This window comes from Mesoplodon bidens (assembly GCF_964165515.1).
Source record: "Mesoplodon bidens genome assembly, chromosome: 13".
Classification (NCBI taxonomy): Eukaryota; Metazoa; Chordata; class Mammalia; order Artiodactyla; family Ziphiidae; genus Mesoplodon; species Mesoplodon bidens.
This window is the reverse complement of record NC_138169.1, coordinates 19,303,441-19,320,760: the sequence shown is the minus strand read 5'-3', so window position 1 is coordinate 19,320,760 and position 17,320 is coordinate 19,303,441. Positions and strand designations below refer to the sequence as shown.

At 50.9% G+C, this 17,320-nt stretch overlaps 1 protein-coding gene across 2 annotated transcripts in view; it reads left to right on the top strand.

The window, feature by feature from the left end:
• Positions 1-16,746, top strand: part of WSCD2 (WSC domain containing 2) — a gene marked incomplete at its 5' end in the record, with an annotated part of 45,346 nt that extends 28,600 nt beyond the window's left edge. For both annotated transcript variants that reach the window (XM_081252489.1, XM_081252490.1), the window contains 4 exons: positions 1,502-1,676; positions 6,051-6,215; positions 7,857-8,057; positions 14,479-16,746. In XM_081252489.1, the coding sequence (XP_081108615.1) occupies positions 1,502-1,676; positions 6,051-6,215; positions 7,857-8,057; positions 14,479-14,831 (894 nt within the window). In that variant the 3' untranslated portion in view covers positions 14,832-16,746. The remainder of the gene's footprint in view (positions 1-1,501; positions 1,677-6,050; positions 6,216-7,856; positions 8,058-14,478) is intronic.
• Positions 16,747-17,320: the final 574 nt, after the last annotated feature.

Sequence of the window (17,320 nt, the reverse complement as noted above, 5' to 3'; positions counted from 1 at the left end):
AGGTCACAGGGCAAACCAGTATGGAAGAGGGTCCAGCTGCACATAGGACTGGAGGGAAGCAAAGGTGTGGGCAGGTTGCGTGGGTGGGGGGACAGGAAGGCCCCGCTGCAAACCTCCCTCTTCTGGTTTCTTCTAATCTCCTTAGGGGGCCACAGGGGGAAAATTGAGGGGATTAAGTGGACAGGGGTCCAGAGCTGCTTGTGTCAAGTGGTGGAGGGTCTGAAAGTCTTAGGGTGTCAGAGGAGGCTTCAACATGGGTCACCGGCTAGAAAATACCATCAGTCACAGCCCAGGTTCACCCACCTGCGTATCAGCATCTCTCTGATCTTTGGCTACGTGCTGTAGCTCACATTTAACACCTGTGAGAAATAAACCAAACCTACCTACCATGGCAAAGCTCACCGGAACCAGCCACGGTGGTATGACCTTGGTTTGTTACCAGATTATTCCTGGACCAACTGCCAGGGAGAATTCAGCTTCATGGGTCTGAGCAGAAGCAAATGGGACAAAGGACAGTCCATTGCCCTCCACGTCTCAGGTCCAGCCTGCCCCCACTTAGCTCTTTCATAGAACAAATAAAACAATTAGGAGCAGCTCTCCCAGCAAAGACTGTGGCTACATGTAGGTATCAACATCCTCTTCGGCTTAAAAGAAAGGATTCAGACAGCTTTTCCCAAAGCATGGGCTTCATATCACTGTCAGACACAGAGGATTTACTCTGGTATAATGCATGGCCATAAGAAAAACTTTTCTTTTTCAGTTTTCTTTCAAGACCTCCAGGAGAAAGCTGCTTTTCAGTGCTAAAGTATCTTTAACACCTCTCTCCCCTCAACTAATCTCCCTTTTGCAGGAAAAACAGAGTTGACCCCAGGCTCAAGTTCTTGGCAGGCAGAGTGCCTAGTTAGAATTTAATCACATGGTTTTGTTTCTCTAGTATTGGGGTTTACAGTATGGAAATAATACTTCTCTACCAGTACTGCTTTTGGGAGTAATATATAGTTTCCTTTGAATAGAGGAAGCCCATGCACAGCAACGAAGACCCAACACAGCCAAAAATTATATATATATATATATATATATATATATATATATATATATAAATTAATTTAAAAAAGTGACTTGACACATAAAGGAAACAAGTAAATGAAATAGTACAGGAAAGCAAAAAAGAAAATGGTAATTATGTGAGGTGATGGGTGTGTTGACTACCTTGATTGTGGTGATTATTTCACAATGTATACATACATTGAAACATCAAGTCGCACATCTTAAATAGATGCAATTATTTACTTAATTATACCTCAAAAAAGCTGGAAAATATAATAGTACAGGAGGTACGCAGATAGGGCAAAATCTTGCTGATGAAGCTTGGGGACCCTTGAGTTGGAGAGAGTGATTGAGAAGGGGACGATTGGAACGCAAATCCTGTTCTGCATCCAGAGTCTGGGCTGTCCAGGGATTTGGTGACTCTCTTCTCTTTCCTCTGCTGCTTCATCCCCAGGAGTACCCACTGGCAGCCCTTGCAGGCACCGCCTGCCACTGTGGCTTCCCCACTACGCGATTTCCCCTCCACGAGAGAGAGGACGAACAGCTCTGTGCCCAGAAGTGCAGCGCGGAGGAGTTTGAGAGCTGCGGGACACCCAGTTACTTCATTGTGTATCAGACGCAGGTCCAAGGTAAGCCAGGTCCCCCCCGACCCAGCAGGCCCCCAGAAGCTCTCCCAGCGGCCTCCCTCCCAGAGATGCTCCAGCCAGTCCATTCCAGCCAGCCTGTCAGCAAGAGAACTGTGCAGGCCAGAGTGCAGAGGGCAGAGGGCAGAGGCAGGGCTGGTGAGCGTAGCCAGGCTTAGAGATCCTGCATGGGCAATGGAGGGAGGGCCCCCGGCAAGGGGGATGGTTCTGAAAACCTTCATCTCTATCCCTTATACTGAAGACCCCCTTGGTGGCTCTTCCTGTAATGGGGGCTGTGAGATTGAAAGGGAAAACATCTGATCTGGGAGTCGGAGAATTGGGTCTTCAACACAGACCCACTGCATGATCCTGGGCGAGTCATGTCCCCTTTCTGGGCCTCAGTTCCTCCATCTGTAAAATGAAGCTGTAGATTGTTAGCCTTCCAATTCTAGGATTCTGCAAATCTACCTGTAACTTTTTCTTCTCTTTCTCTGTATCACTCATCCTTTCCACTTTTATCCTTCTTCCTTTGCTAGTGGAACCCACACTCAATGTTTATCTCCTCTTCCATCTATTGGGGTACCAGACTGTGATGAAGATGGTGGTGGTGGTGGTGATGGTGGCACTTAGGGACTTTCTTTGTGCCAGACTCAGTGTTGAGTCCTTCATATGCATTTTCTCACTGATTCCCCTCAGCTTTCCTGTGAGGCAGGAATAGTCATTATGCCTACTTTACAGGTAGGGAAACTGAGACTCAGCACAGGTAAAGGACTTGCCTGAGGTCATGGTGTTTATAATATTTCTAGATGAAAATCTTTTCTCCTGATGGAGGCATCATGAAGGGTGGTGGCACTTGGAAAGGTGCCTTGCTGGGATGCTCAGCCCAAAGGTGAAGGATTACCCCAATATCTGAAAAAACTGTCCACCTATGATGTGCAGTCCTACGCCAAGCTTCATCTCATTTAATGATGGGAAGCCCACAGTAAGCCTATGATCAGGATGATACCATCCCCATTTTACAGATGGGAGAACCAAGACTCAGAGAGATTGAGAACTGGCCATAATCACACATCTACAAGAGTGATTTGCTTTCAGGTCTCTGACTCCAAAGCCCCTGCTAGAAACCTCTGCCCACAGTGCCAAGGACACTCCCTGCACCCTCTGAAGCCTGGAGAGCTAACAAAACACCACTGGGCTAGACCTCCTCTTCATCTCCCAGGAACTAGGCTGCCATATATGGTCGGGCAGGTTGAGCACTGCACAGGCATAACCTAGACGAAAAGTAATGCCTGAAAACCAGCCTGTGCTCTGCCTGTCATGCCGTGCACTCTGGATGGCAGCACATCTGCCCAGAGGAAGGGGAGGGAACCTTGATCTGATTTTTACAAAGGTGCTGTAAGAGCTAGTGGCAGCTTCACCAACAGCCCGTCCCCTGTTTGGCCTGATGGGGGTACCAGTGGTGGCCAACTGCCGCTGCTTCCATGGCAGCTGAATATTGCTAAGAGCCCAGTGAGCAGAAATGTCTTTAGCCAGTGTGGCCCTTGGTGTTATTTACACTCTGGTGAGGAAGGATGAGTGTTTGTTAGTTTCCAGGAAGTGTTGGTTACTCTGTGCAAAACGGTGTTACCCCAGCTTGGGGGAAGGATCATACACAGCTTAATTATCCCCTGACCATGAACAGCTTTGATGTGGACAGAACCAACACTGGAGCCTTTTCAATAGCCCCTGATTGATGGGTTTGCTCATTCCCAGTGCCTGGCCCCAGGCCTTTACTGGTGTTCAATTTCCCATGTCACACTTGCAGGCCCTACACACTGGGGTGGCTTGAGAGTCATGTGGTTCATGAGGCTGCCAAGAGTCTAGTCCACGATGGCTGCCATTTATTGAGTACCTACTGTGTGCCGGGTACTGTCTAAGCTCTTCAGACTGAAGTAACTCATCTAATCCTCATAACAGTCCAGTGACATAGGTGCTGTTATTATTACCATTTTACAAATATGGCAACTCGGCACAGAGAGGTTGAGTAGCTTGGCCAGAGTCACACAGCTAGGACAGAACAGAGTTGGGATTCAGACCAAGGCAACCTGGGTCCTGAGCCTGCACTCTTTTTTTTTTTTTTTTCCTTTTTTGTGGTACGCGGGCCTCTCACTGTTGTGGCCTCTCCTGTTGCAGAGCACAGGCTCCAGACGTTCAGGCTCAGCAGCCATGGCTCATGGGCCCAGCTACTCCGCGGCACGTGGGATCTTCCCAGACCGGGGCATGAACCCGTGTCCCCTGCATCGGCAGGTGGACTCTCAGCCACTGCGCCACCAGGGAAGCCCCTGAGCCTGCACTCTTAATCTCAGCTTCTCAACATATACTGCAAATACTTCACAGGCATTATCCATCTAATCCTGTAAGGTTTATTAGCCCCACTTTACAGGTGAGGAAACTGAGGCTCAGAGAGGTGAAGAGCCTTGTTCAGTGTCACACAACTAGGCCATGATCATCCTAGATCGAAATACAGGTCTGTCTGATTCCAAAACTATATACAACACTGCCTCCAGCATCTATTTCGATTTGTGGAGCTTAAGAACCAAATAAACTTCCTTTTTAGTGCTGAAAATAACCACCTTTATCCTCGCCACCCAGGCAGTATTTGAATGGAGAACTCTGTTTTCAGGGGAGATTGAGGGGCCAGGTTCTTTCTCTCTCCCAACATTTTATTATGAAAAAATGTCAAACCTCCAGAAAAAAATGGAAAGAATTACACAGTGAACCTGCTAGACTTATCCTACAGATTTTACATCTGTCAACATTTTGTTCTGTTTACTTTATCATACATCTCTCCATTTCTCCATCCCTCAATTTTTATTTTTGGATGCATTTCGGAGTAAGTTGCAAACATCATTACACTTCAGTCTGCATATCACTAATTATAATTCAATATTTGCCTATGATTTTTTGAAGTAGCATTTACATAGAGCAAAATGCACAAATTTTAAGTGTACTATTTGATGCCAACTGGGTGGGTCCTATGAAATCCACACCCCTGTCAAAATATAAAACATAACCACTCTCCAGAATGTTTTGCATATAGGCTCCTTTTTGCAATGTGTTCCCATGAAAACCATTCCCAGACACCTACTTGGCTTGATAAAGATGCTTTCTGGTTTGTTTTTTTCCAAAATCTGCTCTCCTCTGAACAAACAGATTAAACGTGCATGGCGGGGAAGAGACCTGGTCTCTGGCTAGCAGCATCAATACTAAGAGCTCACAGCATGTGAGCCCTGTGTTAACACTCAATACCCATTCTCTCTTCTAACCCTCCTAACCAACCCCCAGGATGTCATCATTATTAGCATTCCCATTTTACAGGTGAGGAAACCGAGGTTTATTCAGATCCATCATTTTTCCAAGGTTACCCAGCAAGGAGGTGGCAGAATTGGAATTTAAATTTAGGACTTCAAACTTTTCCCTTGAAGGGCTATTGTGAGAAAGCAAGTAAGGATAATAAATGTTTCTTGGATGGATGGATGGATGGATGGATGGGTAGATGGCTGGTTAGATGGATGCCAGATAGTATGGAAAGTGCCAGGGAATCAGCAAAGGACAATATGGGCAGGGTTTCTGACTAAACAAATAATTGTTTGAATTACAGTAGCAGAAAGTAATATGAGAGAGATGGACATAGTACACTAATGATAGCCCAGGGAGTCAGAGAAGGAAGGGAGGGAAGGAAGGAAGGAAGGGAGGGAGGGAGGGAGGGAGGAAAGAAGGGAGGAAGGAAGGAAGGAAGGGAGGGAGGGAGGGAGGAAGGGTCCAGTTCAGCAGAGAGCAGGATAATAAGCAGTCAAAGGCAGGTAGGAGGCAGTGAAGGCTGAGGGACCAGTGCACCTGAAGCTGCCAAGTCAGGAAGGAACAGAGCACGGATGAGACAGTGAAAGAACCAAGTGGCTGGCAGGTGGGGGAGTTTGAGGGGACAGCATGTGGGTGGCGTGAGCCTGGGAGGATGCAAGGGCCAGGCCACACGGGGCTTGAAGGTCAAGATAAAAACCTTGGACTCAGTCCCATGCAGATGGACGGCATTTGTGAGTTTTAATCTGGAGGCAGGTGTGGGGGTGATAAGAGACTCACTGGGACAGGGGAGAAACTGAGGCTGGAGAGAAGGCTCATCCTCCTGGCTGACTTTTATTGAATCCCTACCATGTGCTTATCCTTTTTCATATATTATCTCATATAACCATTTTCCCATTTCCAAATGAGGAAACAGGCCCAGAAAGCACCGGGTCGCACAGCTGGGAAGTGGCAGGGATGGGACTCACACCCTGGTCCCTTCTGAACAGGCTCCTGCTGATGTGCCCCTGCCACTGACCACTGTCTGTGCCCTGCCCTTTGCAGACAACCGCTGCATGGACAGAAGGTTCCTTCCAGCCAAGTCCAAGCAGCTCATCGCTCTGGCCAGCTTCCCAGGTGCCGGCAACACGTGGGCTCGCCACCTCATCGAGCTGGCCACCGGCTTCTACACCGGCAGCTACTACTTCGACGGTTCTCTCTACAACAAAGGTGAGGAGGCGGAGGGGAACAGGGAACGGGGGCAGGAGCTCGGGAAGGACCCCCTGGGAGGACATGGGACTACCCCTTCCTGAGCACCTACTATGTGCTGCTCAGCTCACCTGGGCATGTTTATCGAGACCTACTATGTGCTTAGGACCTTCCCTTCACTTACATCCCACAAACATTTCCTGAGTATCATGTCCTGGGTACCTCACCTGCTTCCGTCAACATTAGACACTTATCAAGCACCTACTATGTGCCTGGGACCTTCCCTCCATTTAAGTCATTCCTTCAGCACTTACTGTATGCTGGGCACCTCATACAGGAAACTGAAGCCCAAAGAAGTGACACGATGTCCCAGATCACTCATTTGAGCTGGAAACACAGCCAGTATCTTGAAGGTCTAGTATTGATACATTAGCATTCTAACTGGCTTTGAAGAGCCCATCCAAATGCCTTAACTCTCATGGGCATGGGAGACCAAGATGGAGAAGAGCACAGTCTTGGGCGGCAGGATGGCTTAGCTTTGAACCTTAGCTCTGCCTCTCGCTAGCTCTGTAACTTGGGCAAGTTATTTGCTCTCCCTGGGACTCAGTTTCATCATCTATCAGATAAAACCCACAAAGGATTATTGAAAAGATCAGTTGTCTACTACATGAAAAGGGCTCAGAACAGTGTCCAGCACGGAGTCGGTGCTATAGAGGCATCCTCCAGCTACCCAGAACGTCTTTCAGTTCCTCAGCTTTTGAAATGAGAACCTGATCAGGTCCCTCCTTCCTTTTGCTTAATTCCTTTTAAGGGCTGTGTAGTCTTTCTGGTCCAGTACTAAAACTCTTCATCACAACCCCCTCTTGCCCTCTGCTCTCCTGTACCAGTCGCTCATGTGCGACACATTTCTTCCCACCCACCACAGGACCTTTGCACCTGCTGTTCCCACCACCTTTCCCTCCTCACTTGGGATGGTAAATTCTTCCTCGTCCTTCAGTTCTCAGCCTAAGCACCTCTTCTCCCAGGAAGTCTTTCTGGATGTTGCCTGACTAGGTCAGTGATCTTGGCCAGGCTGGCTGGGCTGCTCAGCTGCAGAATGCAGGTTGGACCCATGTCTGTTCCATGGGTCTCTCACCATCTGGGACCAACAGGCTTCCAGGGCATGTCCTTCTCACAGTGACAGCAGAAACACACAAGAGTGACAGAAACATGATGCATCCTGAGACTTTGGTAGAGACCCATTTCCGCCCTCAGTCCGCTGGCCAAAGCAAGTCATACGGCGTGCCCAGCATCAGTGGGGTGGAGATGTAGACTCCACCCAAAGAGGAATCCTCCAGCACATCACTGTCAGGCCCCTCTCGTGGCACGTAGGCATGATTACTCCTCTTCTGTAGCTCTAACCACGGCAGTGACTTTACATTCATTTATGTCACTATTCAAATTATCTGGCTCTCAAAACTAAGACCCATGGACGTTTTTGTAAATCATTTTCTCCCTGCACAGTGCCTGGCATGTAGTAGGTGCTCTATAAGTATGTGAGTAAATGAATGAGTGGACAAATGAACGTCTGAGGATTCCTGAAGGGGTCCAGGAGGGGGTGGGGTGGACCTCTTGTCTCCCTCAGCTCAGTGCCACGTTCCCTAACCCCCTGGTTGTGGGAAGGGTTTAAAGGTGAGCGGGACCACTGGCGCAGCGGGAGGACCATCTGCATCAAGACGCACGAGAGTGGCCAGAAGGAGATCGAGGCCTTCGACGCAGCCATCCTGCTCATCCGCAACCCCTACAAGGCCCTCATGGCGGAGTTCAACCGCAAGTATGGCGGACACATCGGCTTTGCTGCCCATGCCCATTGGAAGGGCAAAGGTACTGCTTTGGAGTGGGGGGGGTGGAGCCCTAGGGTGCAGAGGGCAGTGCGAGGGGCTAGTGCTGTCTCCTGCCAGGAATCCAGGAGGGCGTCCTTGAGGGCATGTGTGTAAGTGTCCAGGTCCTGCTTACAGATGAGAAGGTATGCTTTGCACATTCCACCATACCCACCAGCATCACCCTCTGTGAGCCAGGTTGTCATCATGGCACAGTGGTTAAGGGCATGGGCTCTGGACCAAGACTCCCTGAGTTCAGATCCCAACTCCACCACTTTCTAGAAAAGCTCCTTCACCTCCATGAACTTAGATCGTCCTGTTTATAAAGTGGAGGTAGTAAAATCTAGGAATTTAACCCTTTCAAAACACTCAGTGGACTCTCGTCTTCAAGAGCCCTTTCCTGGGATCTGAATCCAGCCCAAGGTCAGTGGCTGAGTGGCCATGAGGTCACCTATGAGCTCCTAGGATCATCATTCTGCGAACCCTATCAACTACTCTGGATTGGAAACCTCAGAGAGGTTAAGTGACTTGCCCCAGCTATAGCTGGAAAGTGACAGTGTCAGTCTCCGAGCGCTAAACTTCATCAAGATGATCTGAGTTTGATGTTCACGTCTGGTGCTTAGTAGATTCCAGACTGGAAGAATGTCTCAGTACCGAGCAGCGGCCCACAGTAGTGGGGAGAACTCCGAAGTCAGACCCAACCTCCTCAAAATCCCATGTCAGTTATCACCCATATCTCCATTACCATAATGGAAGTCACCTCCATGCGTGACCAGAATGTCAGCAACACCCCAAGATGAGAGACAGCCTGGTAGCTGATGCCTGCGTTAGGTTCACACAGTTAACCCTGGGTTATGCGTGGGGCAAGCTACTTTCAGGGAGGTGAAGCACCTTTCCAGGAAGTAGTGGGGCAGGCGTTTGAACCCAGGGAGTCTTGCTCCTGAGCCCACGCCCTTAACCACTGAGCTATGATAATGAGTTAGACTGAACGTCAGTGGCTACAAACCCGCTGCTCAGAGCTCCTGGTGCCGAGTAAGTACTCTGTGAACGTGAGCCCAGCCGACCTCATCCAGCTTCAAGGAGCCAGGCTGCTGCAGCCTCTAGGCCCAGGGGTGCTTCCCACTCCTCCAAACCCTCCCCCCGGCCCCCAGCTGCTCCACGCTCCAGCCCCTCCCCAGAGAGAACCGGAGCAGGCAGAACAGCCTTAACTCAGCCAATCACATTCTCAGCACTGATGTCATTGATGAAAACCCTTGGGCCTGCCTGACCAACCGTGCCCTGGGTTCCGTTTGCTCAAGGGGCCTGTCTGTCCCTTCCCCTGCTTCACGCCCTCTCTCGGCGAGGGGGTGGAAGCTGGGACAGGTGATGACGTTTGTTCCCAGGGGTAAAGAGACCTCTGAATTATTTATTTATAGAACAATCACAAATGGCCACTGTTTAGAGCCAGGCTGAGAAGTCTGCAGGTGCCAACGGCAGGATCCTGTCCCGGGAGCAGATGTTCTGCTTGTCAAGCTGGAAAGGACCTGGGAGATCGCTGAACCCATGCGTCCTCAGCCCCAGCAGCACATCAGAATCCCAGGATGTGGGGAAGTCCCAGTGCCCAGGCTGCACCCCAGACGATTACTGGAGTGGAGCCTGGGCACTGGTTTTTTTGTTTTGTTTTTTTTTTTTGCGGTACGCAGGCCTCTCACTGCTGTGGCCTCTCCCGTTGCGGAGCACAGGCTCCGGACGCGCAGGCTCAGCGGCCATAGCTCACGGGCCCAGCCGCTCCGCGGCACGTGGGATCTTCCCGGAACGGGGCACGAACCCGCGCCCCCTGCATCGGCAGGCGGACTCTCAACCACTGAGCCACCAGGGAAGCCCCGGGCACTGGTATTTTTTAAAGCAGTGTGCAGGCAGGCCTGAGAACCACGGATTCATTCTCTATTAATGGGGAAATTGAGGCCCAAGAGAGGCAGGGCCTGCCAGAGTCACTCGGGCACATAATGGCAGGACCAGAGTCCAGCTCTCCACCTCCCAGGCATCCTACTGCCCCAAGTAAAAAGGGAGGGAATTCACTTGGGAAGCTCATATGGGACCAGGCACTTAGCAGTAATTATCTCATTTAAATCTTCTAATTACCCGAGGAGGTTAAGAAGGGTTGCCACAATCACCGGTAGCAGAAAACCAGCCCAGGAAGGGAGCAAGTCATGTGGCGGAGGCCCCAGGAGCTGAGCGAGCTGAGATCCAAACCCAGGCATTAGCTACCAGGCTGTCTGTCACCTTGGGGTGTTGCTGACATTCTGGTACATTCAGACGTTCCCCCCTCCTGGCATAACCCCTCGTCTCAGGTTTAGGCAATTTCCTAATTCCCAGGAGCCACCTTGCCTCTTATTCAAGACAGTTGGGAGCTTTAAAACCAAAGATAAAGGAGGTGTCAGGACAGGCTGAGCCCAGAGGCCGCAGGGGATGGGAAAGAGGAGATTTCAGGACACACACCTCCTACTGGGGGCCTGGGGCGCCCTCATTAGTCTGGGTTGGGAGGGACCTTCTCCCAATGCTTCCTCCCAGGCCTGACCCAGGTCTTCAAGTGCTCTGCCTGAGAGCCTTCCCCAAAGAACCCCGTCCCCACGGACCCCACCCACCCATTCCTCTCATTTGCATTAACATCTGACCCTGTGGGCACTTGAGTTTGAGACCCTTGCCTGCTCCAGCAGCGTCAGTATCACTTGGGAATTAGTTTGAAATGCAGATTCTCAGGTCTCACCTCACGCTTACTGGATCAGAATTCTCATTTTAACAAGATTCCTTCCAGAAGCTTCTTGTGAGCTTTCAAATTTGAGAATCACTGCTTTAGGACACCCTCGGCCGGGAATGTGAGGGTTACTCCCACATAAGAGCAGAGGTCACTCATCTGCTGAGAGGTCACCCGTGTCCCCCTCCCAGTTATAGCTGGGTCGAGGCTCGTGTCACCACCACCCGCCCCCCGGCTTCTGTTTCTATAACATTGATTTTATGATATCCCTGGAGTGGGCCCAAAGCAAAGTTTTATGTGATATGATTACACAAGGTGAATTGTCCTGGATCTGTTTAATGAAACAGAGACCATGTTTAATGATTCCGTGGAGAATTAAATACAGTTAAGCTATTAATCAGACCCCAGTTCCTCCCTTTGACAAGAAGATGAAGCAGAGAGTGGCCAGCCCGTGTCCCACCGGGCCCTTGTGGGAGACAGTTCTGGCAGAACCAGCACTCATTACCAGTGGTCCATGGCATAGTGTGCCTTTATTACCCAATTTGAAGGCAGCCATCAATTACCGGGAATCCTGAGCTAAATGAGGGCTTTTGTTTTTCATTTTCATTTTTGTTCTTCTTCATTCCAGCGAAGTCATTCAGGAGCTTCAAGTGAGGGATCTTTGCTCTAGGAAGGGGTGGGGAGGGGGCAAGTATCCGCTTCCCCAAAATGATGGGCCACTTGGGGCATCTCAGAGATGCTGGGGACCAACATCAAGAATAATTGTAGCCAACATTTATCCAGCGCCTCCTATGTCCCAGGCCTGGTGCCAGGGTCTGCAAATCTTATTCCATTCCATCTGTGTGGTGTGTCTAGGATGGAGTTCTTAGCACAGTTGCCATTGTGCAGATGGGTAAACTGAGGCTCAAGGAGACCTCCTGACATTCCCAAGGTCACACAGCCAATATGGAGATGAGCTGGGTTTTGAACCCTGGCAGTCTGACTCCAAAGTCTTCTGTGAACAGACCCGTGTCTTAGATGACACCTGAAGGTGAGGTAAGCGGATGTAGACTAGGATCTGGGGCGAGAAGAGTGCTGGAGATGGTCAGATCAGGTGCTCTTAAAGGGTTTGCCAGGAGGGCAGGAGCCAGGCTCAGTCTGGGATAGATGTGGGTTCAAATCCTGCCCTGGACACCCACTGTGTGGCTTTGGGCAGGTGGCTTCACATCTCTGAGCCACCTTTGTTCCCATGTGTAAAATGGAGCTAGAGTAATTCCTACTCTCCAGGCTTCTTGTAAGGGGCACTGCATGAGGTAGTGCGTGCAAAGTGCCCAGCACAGTCCTGGCACACAGTAGGTACTCAGGCAACATACATTCCCACCCCAGGGAGGTTTGCAGTCACAGGGATGCCATGTCATCTCCCCCCAACCTGTGTCCAAGGCCAGGGGCACCATCTGGAGGATCCAGGCCATCATGCAGACAGGCCCTTCCTTTTTCTTGAGGACCACCCTCCAGGAACCTCTTGAGATGGTCACAAGTGGCTAAGCCTGGAAGTCCATCCAGATCTGTGTGTTACTGGGTGACCGAGTGCCTTCTTCATCCATCTGGGTTTCTGCCATAGGAGTGGCAGTTGTCCTGGATCACCAGGGATGCTGTGAGATGACTCAGGAATGGGGAAATTCTTTCTCAAAAAGTAAAGCAGAGTATACACATACTAGATTTTTTCCTAATCACACAGATACATCTGGTCTTGTAACAGTACGGGCCCGATTAGCTAGATACATTGTAAACAATCTATTTGAGGGATAAAAAATATCTTTGTCGGGGGCTTCCCTGGTGGCGCAGTGGTTGGGAGTCCGCCTGCCGATGCAGGGGACACGGGTTCGTGCCCCGGTCCGGGAGGATCCCACATGCCGTGGAGCAGCTGGGCCCGTGGGCCATGGCCGCTGAGCCTGTGCGTCCGGAGCCTGTGCTCCACAACGGGAGAGGCCACAACAGTGAGAGGCCTGCGTACCGCAAAAAAAAAAAAAAAAAGAAAAAGAAAAAATATCTTTGTCATCAGCATAAATATTTCCCAAGCGGCTGTGGTGTTCCAGGGGGTCACTGGGGGAGCAGGAGCCTCACCACAGATTCTGATGTGCTCTGCGAAGAAAGAGGAGCCCTTTATCACATCACAGCTTGGCGGCTGGGAATTTCAATTTAGTTCAACAACAATTTATTAAGCCCCTGCTGGGTGTGAGTCAGTGGGAGGGAGTGGGGGTGAGGCTGCTGGTGCCTAGGAAAGATGGGGCCCTGGAATCAGGCAGTCCTGGTCTGGATGATGCTTCCCGGCTGTGTGACCTTGGGCCAATTACTTCACGTCTCTGAGCCTCAGTTTCCTCACTGGTGACAAATGAACAGTAGTCTTTTCCTTTCAGGGTAGTTACTATGATTAAATGAGATAAGGGGTATCCATCATCCAGCAAAGGATGAGGATTTAGTTATTAAGAACCAGCTGGGCTCCCCAACCCAGCTTGGGAGACTCACTGAGCCTCGTTCAGTAAACATATCCCTCGGAGGGTGCAGGGTGGTGCTGCGCCTGTGAGAAGCAGGGGGTATGGCTTCAGGGTTCCGGAGTATAGGCCCCGTGATTCTCCAGCTGGGGCTCAGAATTGAGGCTGCAAATCCCTCTCTCTGCTCCCAACATCCTCCAAGACCCCCCTCCTGGGTTCCCCTTTATCAGGGTTTCAACAGCTCCTGGGGCTGGCTGGCTGTCTGTCTGTCTGAGATCTTCTCCAGGGCTCTCTGGTGAATTTCCCACATTCTGTTGCAGCCTGCCTCTTGAGTCAGGGGATCCCAAACACACACTCCCAATCTGGGTGACAATCCATCCTGTCCTTTTACCATGGCAAGGGAACAAACAGCACAAAGAAACAGTGTGTGATACTTGAATAAAAAGCAAAGAAAGAAAGATAGGATAGAAAGATGTCAAAATGACGATGTAAATAATCTGATTTAAACTGCCCTCAGCCCAGAGGAGGTACCTGCCTGAGCCTGGGGAGTCAGGGAAGATGACATCTCACCTGAGAACAGAATAATCACAGTAATAATAATAGCCAGCGTTTACTGAGCACCTACTGGGTACAGGGCACCATGCTGAAAATTTTATATGCTTTTTCCACTTCTCTGTACAAAGGCCCTATTACTATCCCGTGAGAAGATACTGTTACTACACAGGATAACTTGGTAGTTAAAAGCCCAGACTTTGATGCCAGACTGTTTGGTTTCAAATCCTGGCTCTGCCAGTTATTAGCTGTGTGACCTTGGGCAAGTTCCTTAACCTCTCTGTGCCTGAGTTCCCCCTTCTGTAAATGAAGAAAACGATGATGCCTACCTCACAGCGTTCTTGTGAGGAATAAGTGAATTGATAACTCTATTAGTATATTTATTACACTCTATATTAAGATCAATATATATTAAAATATAAAAATAGAGTAACAAGGATTTATATATAATTCTGTGCCTGGCATGGAGTAAGCAGCAGACAAATGTCATTCTCCCCAGAGAGAAGGAAGGGCTAAGATGATTCCAGGCAGAAGCAGCAGCCCTGAGGTGGGAGGAGGGAGGCGAGTTTGGTGATCTAAGGGTTAACAGTGGTGGCACTGCTGTGAATTGCCAGCGCCATCTGACCTGTGTCCTCCCGCTGACTTGGGCCTCCTTGCTGTGTCCACAGAGTGGCCAGAGTTCGTAAGGAACTACGCCCCGTGGTGGGCCACGCACACACTGGACTGGCTCAAGTTCGGCAAGAAGGTGCTGGTGGTGCACTTTGAGGATCTGAAGCAGGACCTCTTCGTCCAGCTGGGCCGGATGGTCGGCCTGCTGGGCGTGGCTGTCAGGGAGGACCGACTGCTGTGTGTGGAGAGCCAGAAGGACGGCAACTTCAAGCGCTCGGGGCTCCGGAAGCTGGAGTACGACCCCTACACGGCGGACATGCAGAAGACCATCTCTGCCTACATCAAGATGGTGGATGCGGCCCTTAAAGGGAGGAACCTCACGGGCGTTCCCGATGACTACTACCCCAGATGATGGGCCGGAGCAGGGCGGGGAGCTGGCAGTCCAGACCAAGCAGGCCCTGGGGACTCCAGACCCCTGGGGGCCCACACCCATCAGTCCCCTCTTCGATTTGGGGACAATCCCCTTGGCTGCTATTGCCCTTCGATGAGTTTCCTGCATGACAAAGGAGGCTCAAGCGAAGAGATTGTGCAGGCACTCCCCACCTACTCACACCGCGCCCCCAGAGATGGAGGGGGCAACTGGTTTAGGGAGCTCTAGCCACATGGACCCTTCTCTGTCTCCCGTGTCCCTGTGCCCACCACTCTGGGCTCCACTTGTGGGAAGGAGGGCTCATGGGTGTCCCAGAGACAAGGGTGCCCCACCGCAGGTGTTGAGGACCCTGGTGCAAGAGCTAAAGAGAATGACAAGGAAAAATGTGGCCCCAGACCCTCCTCCGTGCTGAGCTGAGCGCTCATAGCTTCCCCGTCTCTGCCCCACCCAGGAAGCACTGGCGCCAGGGTTTATCCTGGCCACTTCTGTTTGAAGAAAGATTGCTGGGGAGTTTCTCTGCGGCCTTAGGTTTCTGACATTCTGGGTGGGTCAGGGAAGCAATGGTGCTCAGAGCAGGTTAACTGGGGCCACCGCGTGGGGTCACTGACATCCCAATCCACCCCCCGTCCAGGTCACAGTGCTCCTGAGAAATGACCCGGTTCCTGTCCACCCCGAGGGCTGGAATTCTTCCCTTTCCTCCCCAGCTGTATCCAGGTGGTGACCCACTTCCAGGGTCCTCAGGCACCAACCATTATCTCACCAGGACGGCCACAAGCCACGTGCAGAATCTGAGTGAGAATGAGAGGCCCGGTAACACACCTCTCCACCGTGGGGTCCAACACGTTGATCTGACACTGCCCTTCTGACCCCTACCAGTAGGTCCCTTACTATCCAGGAGAGAGAACAAGAGTGCTCCAAATCAGGTGAAACCAACCATGAGCGAAAGTGACCCCCACTACCTTCCCAGACCATAGACCTCCCTTTAGTCATAGGCCAGCTTCTCTTAGGGATTTAAGGAACGGGGTGAATGGGATGGTTGTTCATGTACATACAAACGCTGCTCTTTTGATGCTGAGACATCAAACCAAAGGATTCCCGAGGACCTGAATCACTGATCATCTATCTCATCATTGAGATCCAGGATCCCATCTCTCCCCCGACCTTGGGTACCAGTGATTTCGCATCCAGCCCACATTTGTGCACCTACACCATCCCCCTACCATGTAGGTGCAAAAGCCATAGGTCACAGCTCTTTGCTATTCTGTCTGGAGCAGCCCCCCAAGCAGCCACCTCTGAAGCCTTGGGGTGCAGATAAATGCTCATTCCCAAATAGCCAAGAGACTATGGAGAAGGCGAGTGTAAAGAGATATATTTTTTTAAGAGGAATATGACTAATACATTCCACCCCTTGGAACGTGGCCATGCAAAGAGAAGGGCCAGGGGACTGGACCTGTGGTTCTCTTCCCTGAGCCCCTCATCTGTAGGATTCGGGTCACCCCAGGGCCCAGCCAGGGGACTCTGAATGTATTTTGTACCGTGTTTCTTTCCCCCAGGCAAACTTCTAGTCTTCTTTCACGAAGCAGTTAGAAGGCTTGGCCTCCCCTCCCTCTTAGAGGTCAGCTCTCTCTGGGAGACTCTGGGTCCAAGACCTGGGCCAGTTCTTTGCTGGTGGTCACCTCAGGCCACCAGCCTCTGTCTGAAGATTCCTCAGGTCAACACCATCATTAAAAACAAGTTTTGTTGATAATCCTACCACGTGATAGACTGTCGTGTAAGGCGAGGTCACAAATGGAACGTTTTTCTGGTGTGTGTGTGTGTGTGTGTGTGTGTGTAAGAGACAGAGACAGAGAATGTTCTGGGAGCATCATTGCTTTGGCGTCTGTGCAACTCTAACTGCCTGTGAAGAACTGTGTATCTTGGTGTGTAACATTGTCTCTGCCTCTGTGTTCAACTGCCCTCCTGTGTGGTGGTGCTGCATCCCCCAAGCTGGTGTGATGACCGCCCAGTGTCTGATGTGTCTGTGTGCCCTCTCCAAAAAGTGCCACCCAAACCCTGGCACTTGAGGAAGAAGGAAAGCTTTGCATCCCAGTGGTCCCCAGGGCAGGGGACATGCCTGGCCTCTGCAAGCCGGGACACGTAGGCTCTCATCCTGCTGTCGCCTCCGGTACATTGTGACTCCAGAACTCAAGGAGAACAAACAGGGCCCAGCATCTGCTGACGGCTGACATTTCCTCCTGATTTCTCCAGGAACCCTGGAGGCCGCTGCAAACATATTCCTGGTAGACAGTGTGGGTGGGAGAAAAGGATGGGGAGGCAAAGGGGATGGTGGGGGGCAAGGTCCTACAGGGACCCAGCTCCTCCTAGAGGCTCTCTTCCCTTCGCCCCATCTCTCTTGCATTGGTTTGTTTTCTAGCCATCCCCACCCCCGTCACTGTTTTTCTTTACACTGCCTCCTGCTCTCAATTTCTCTC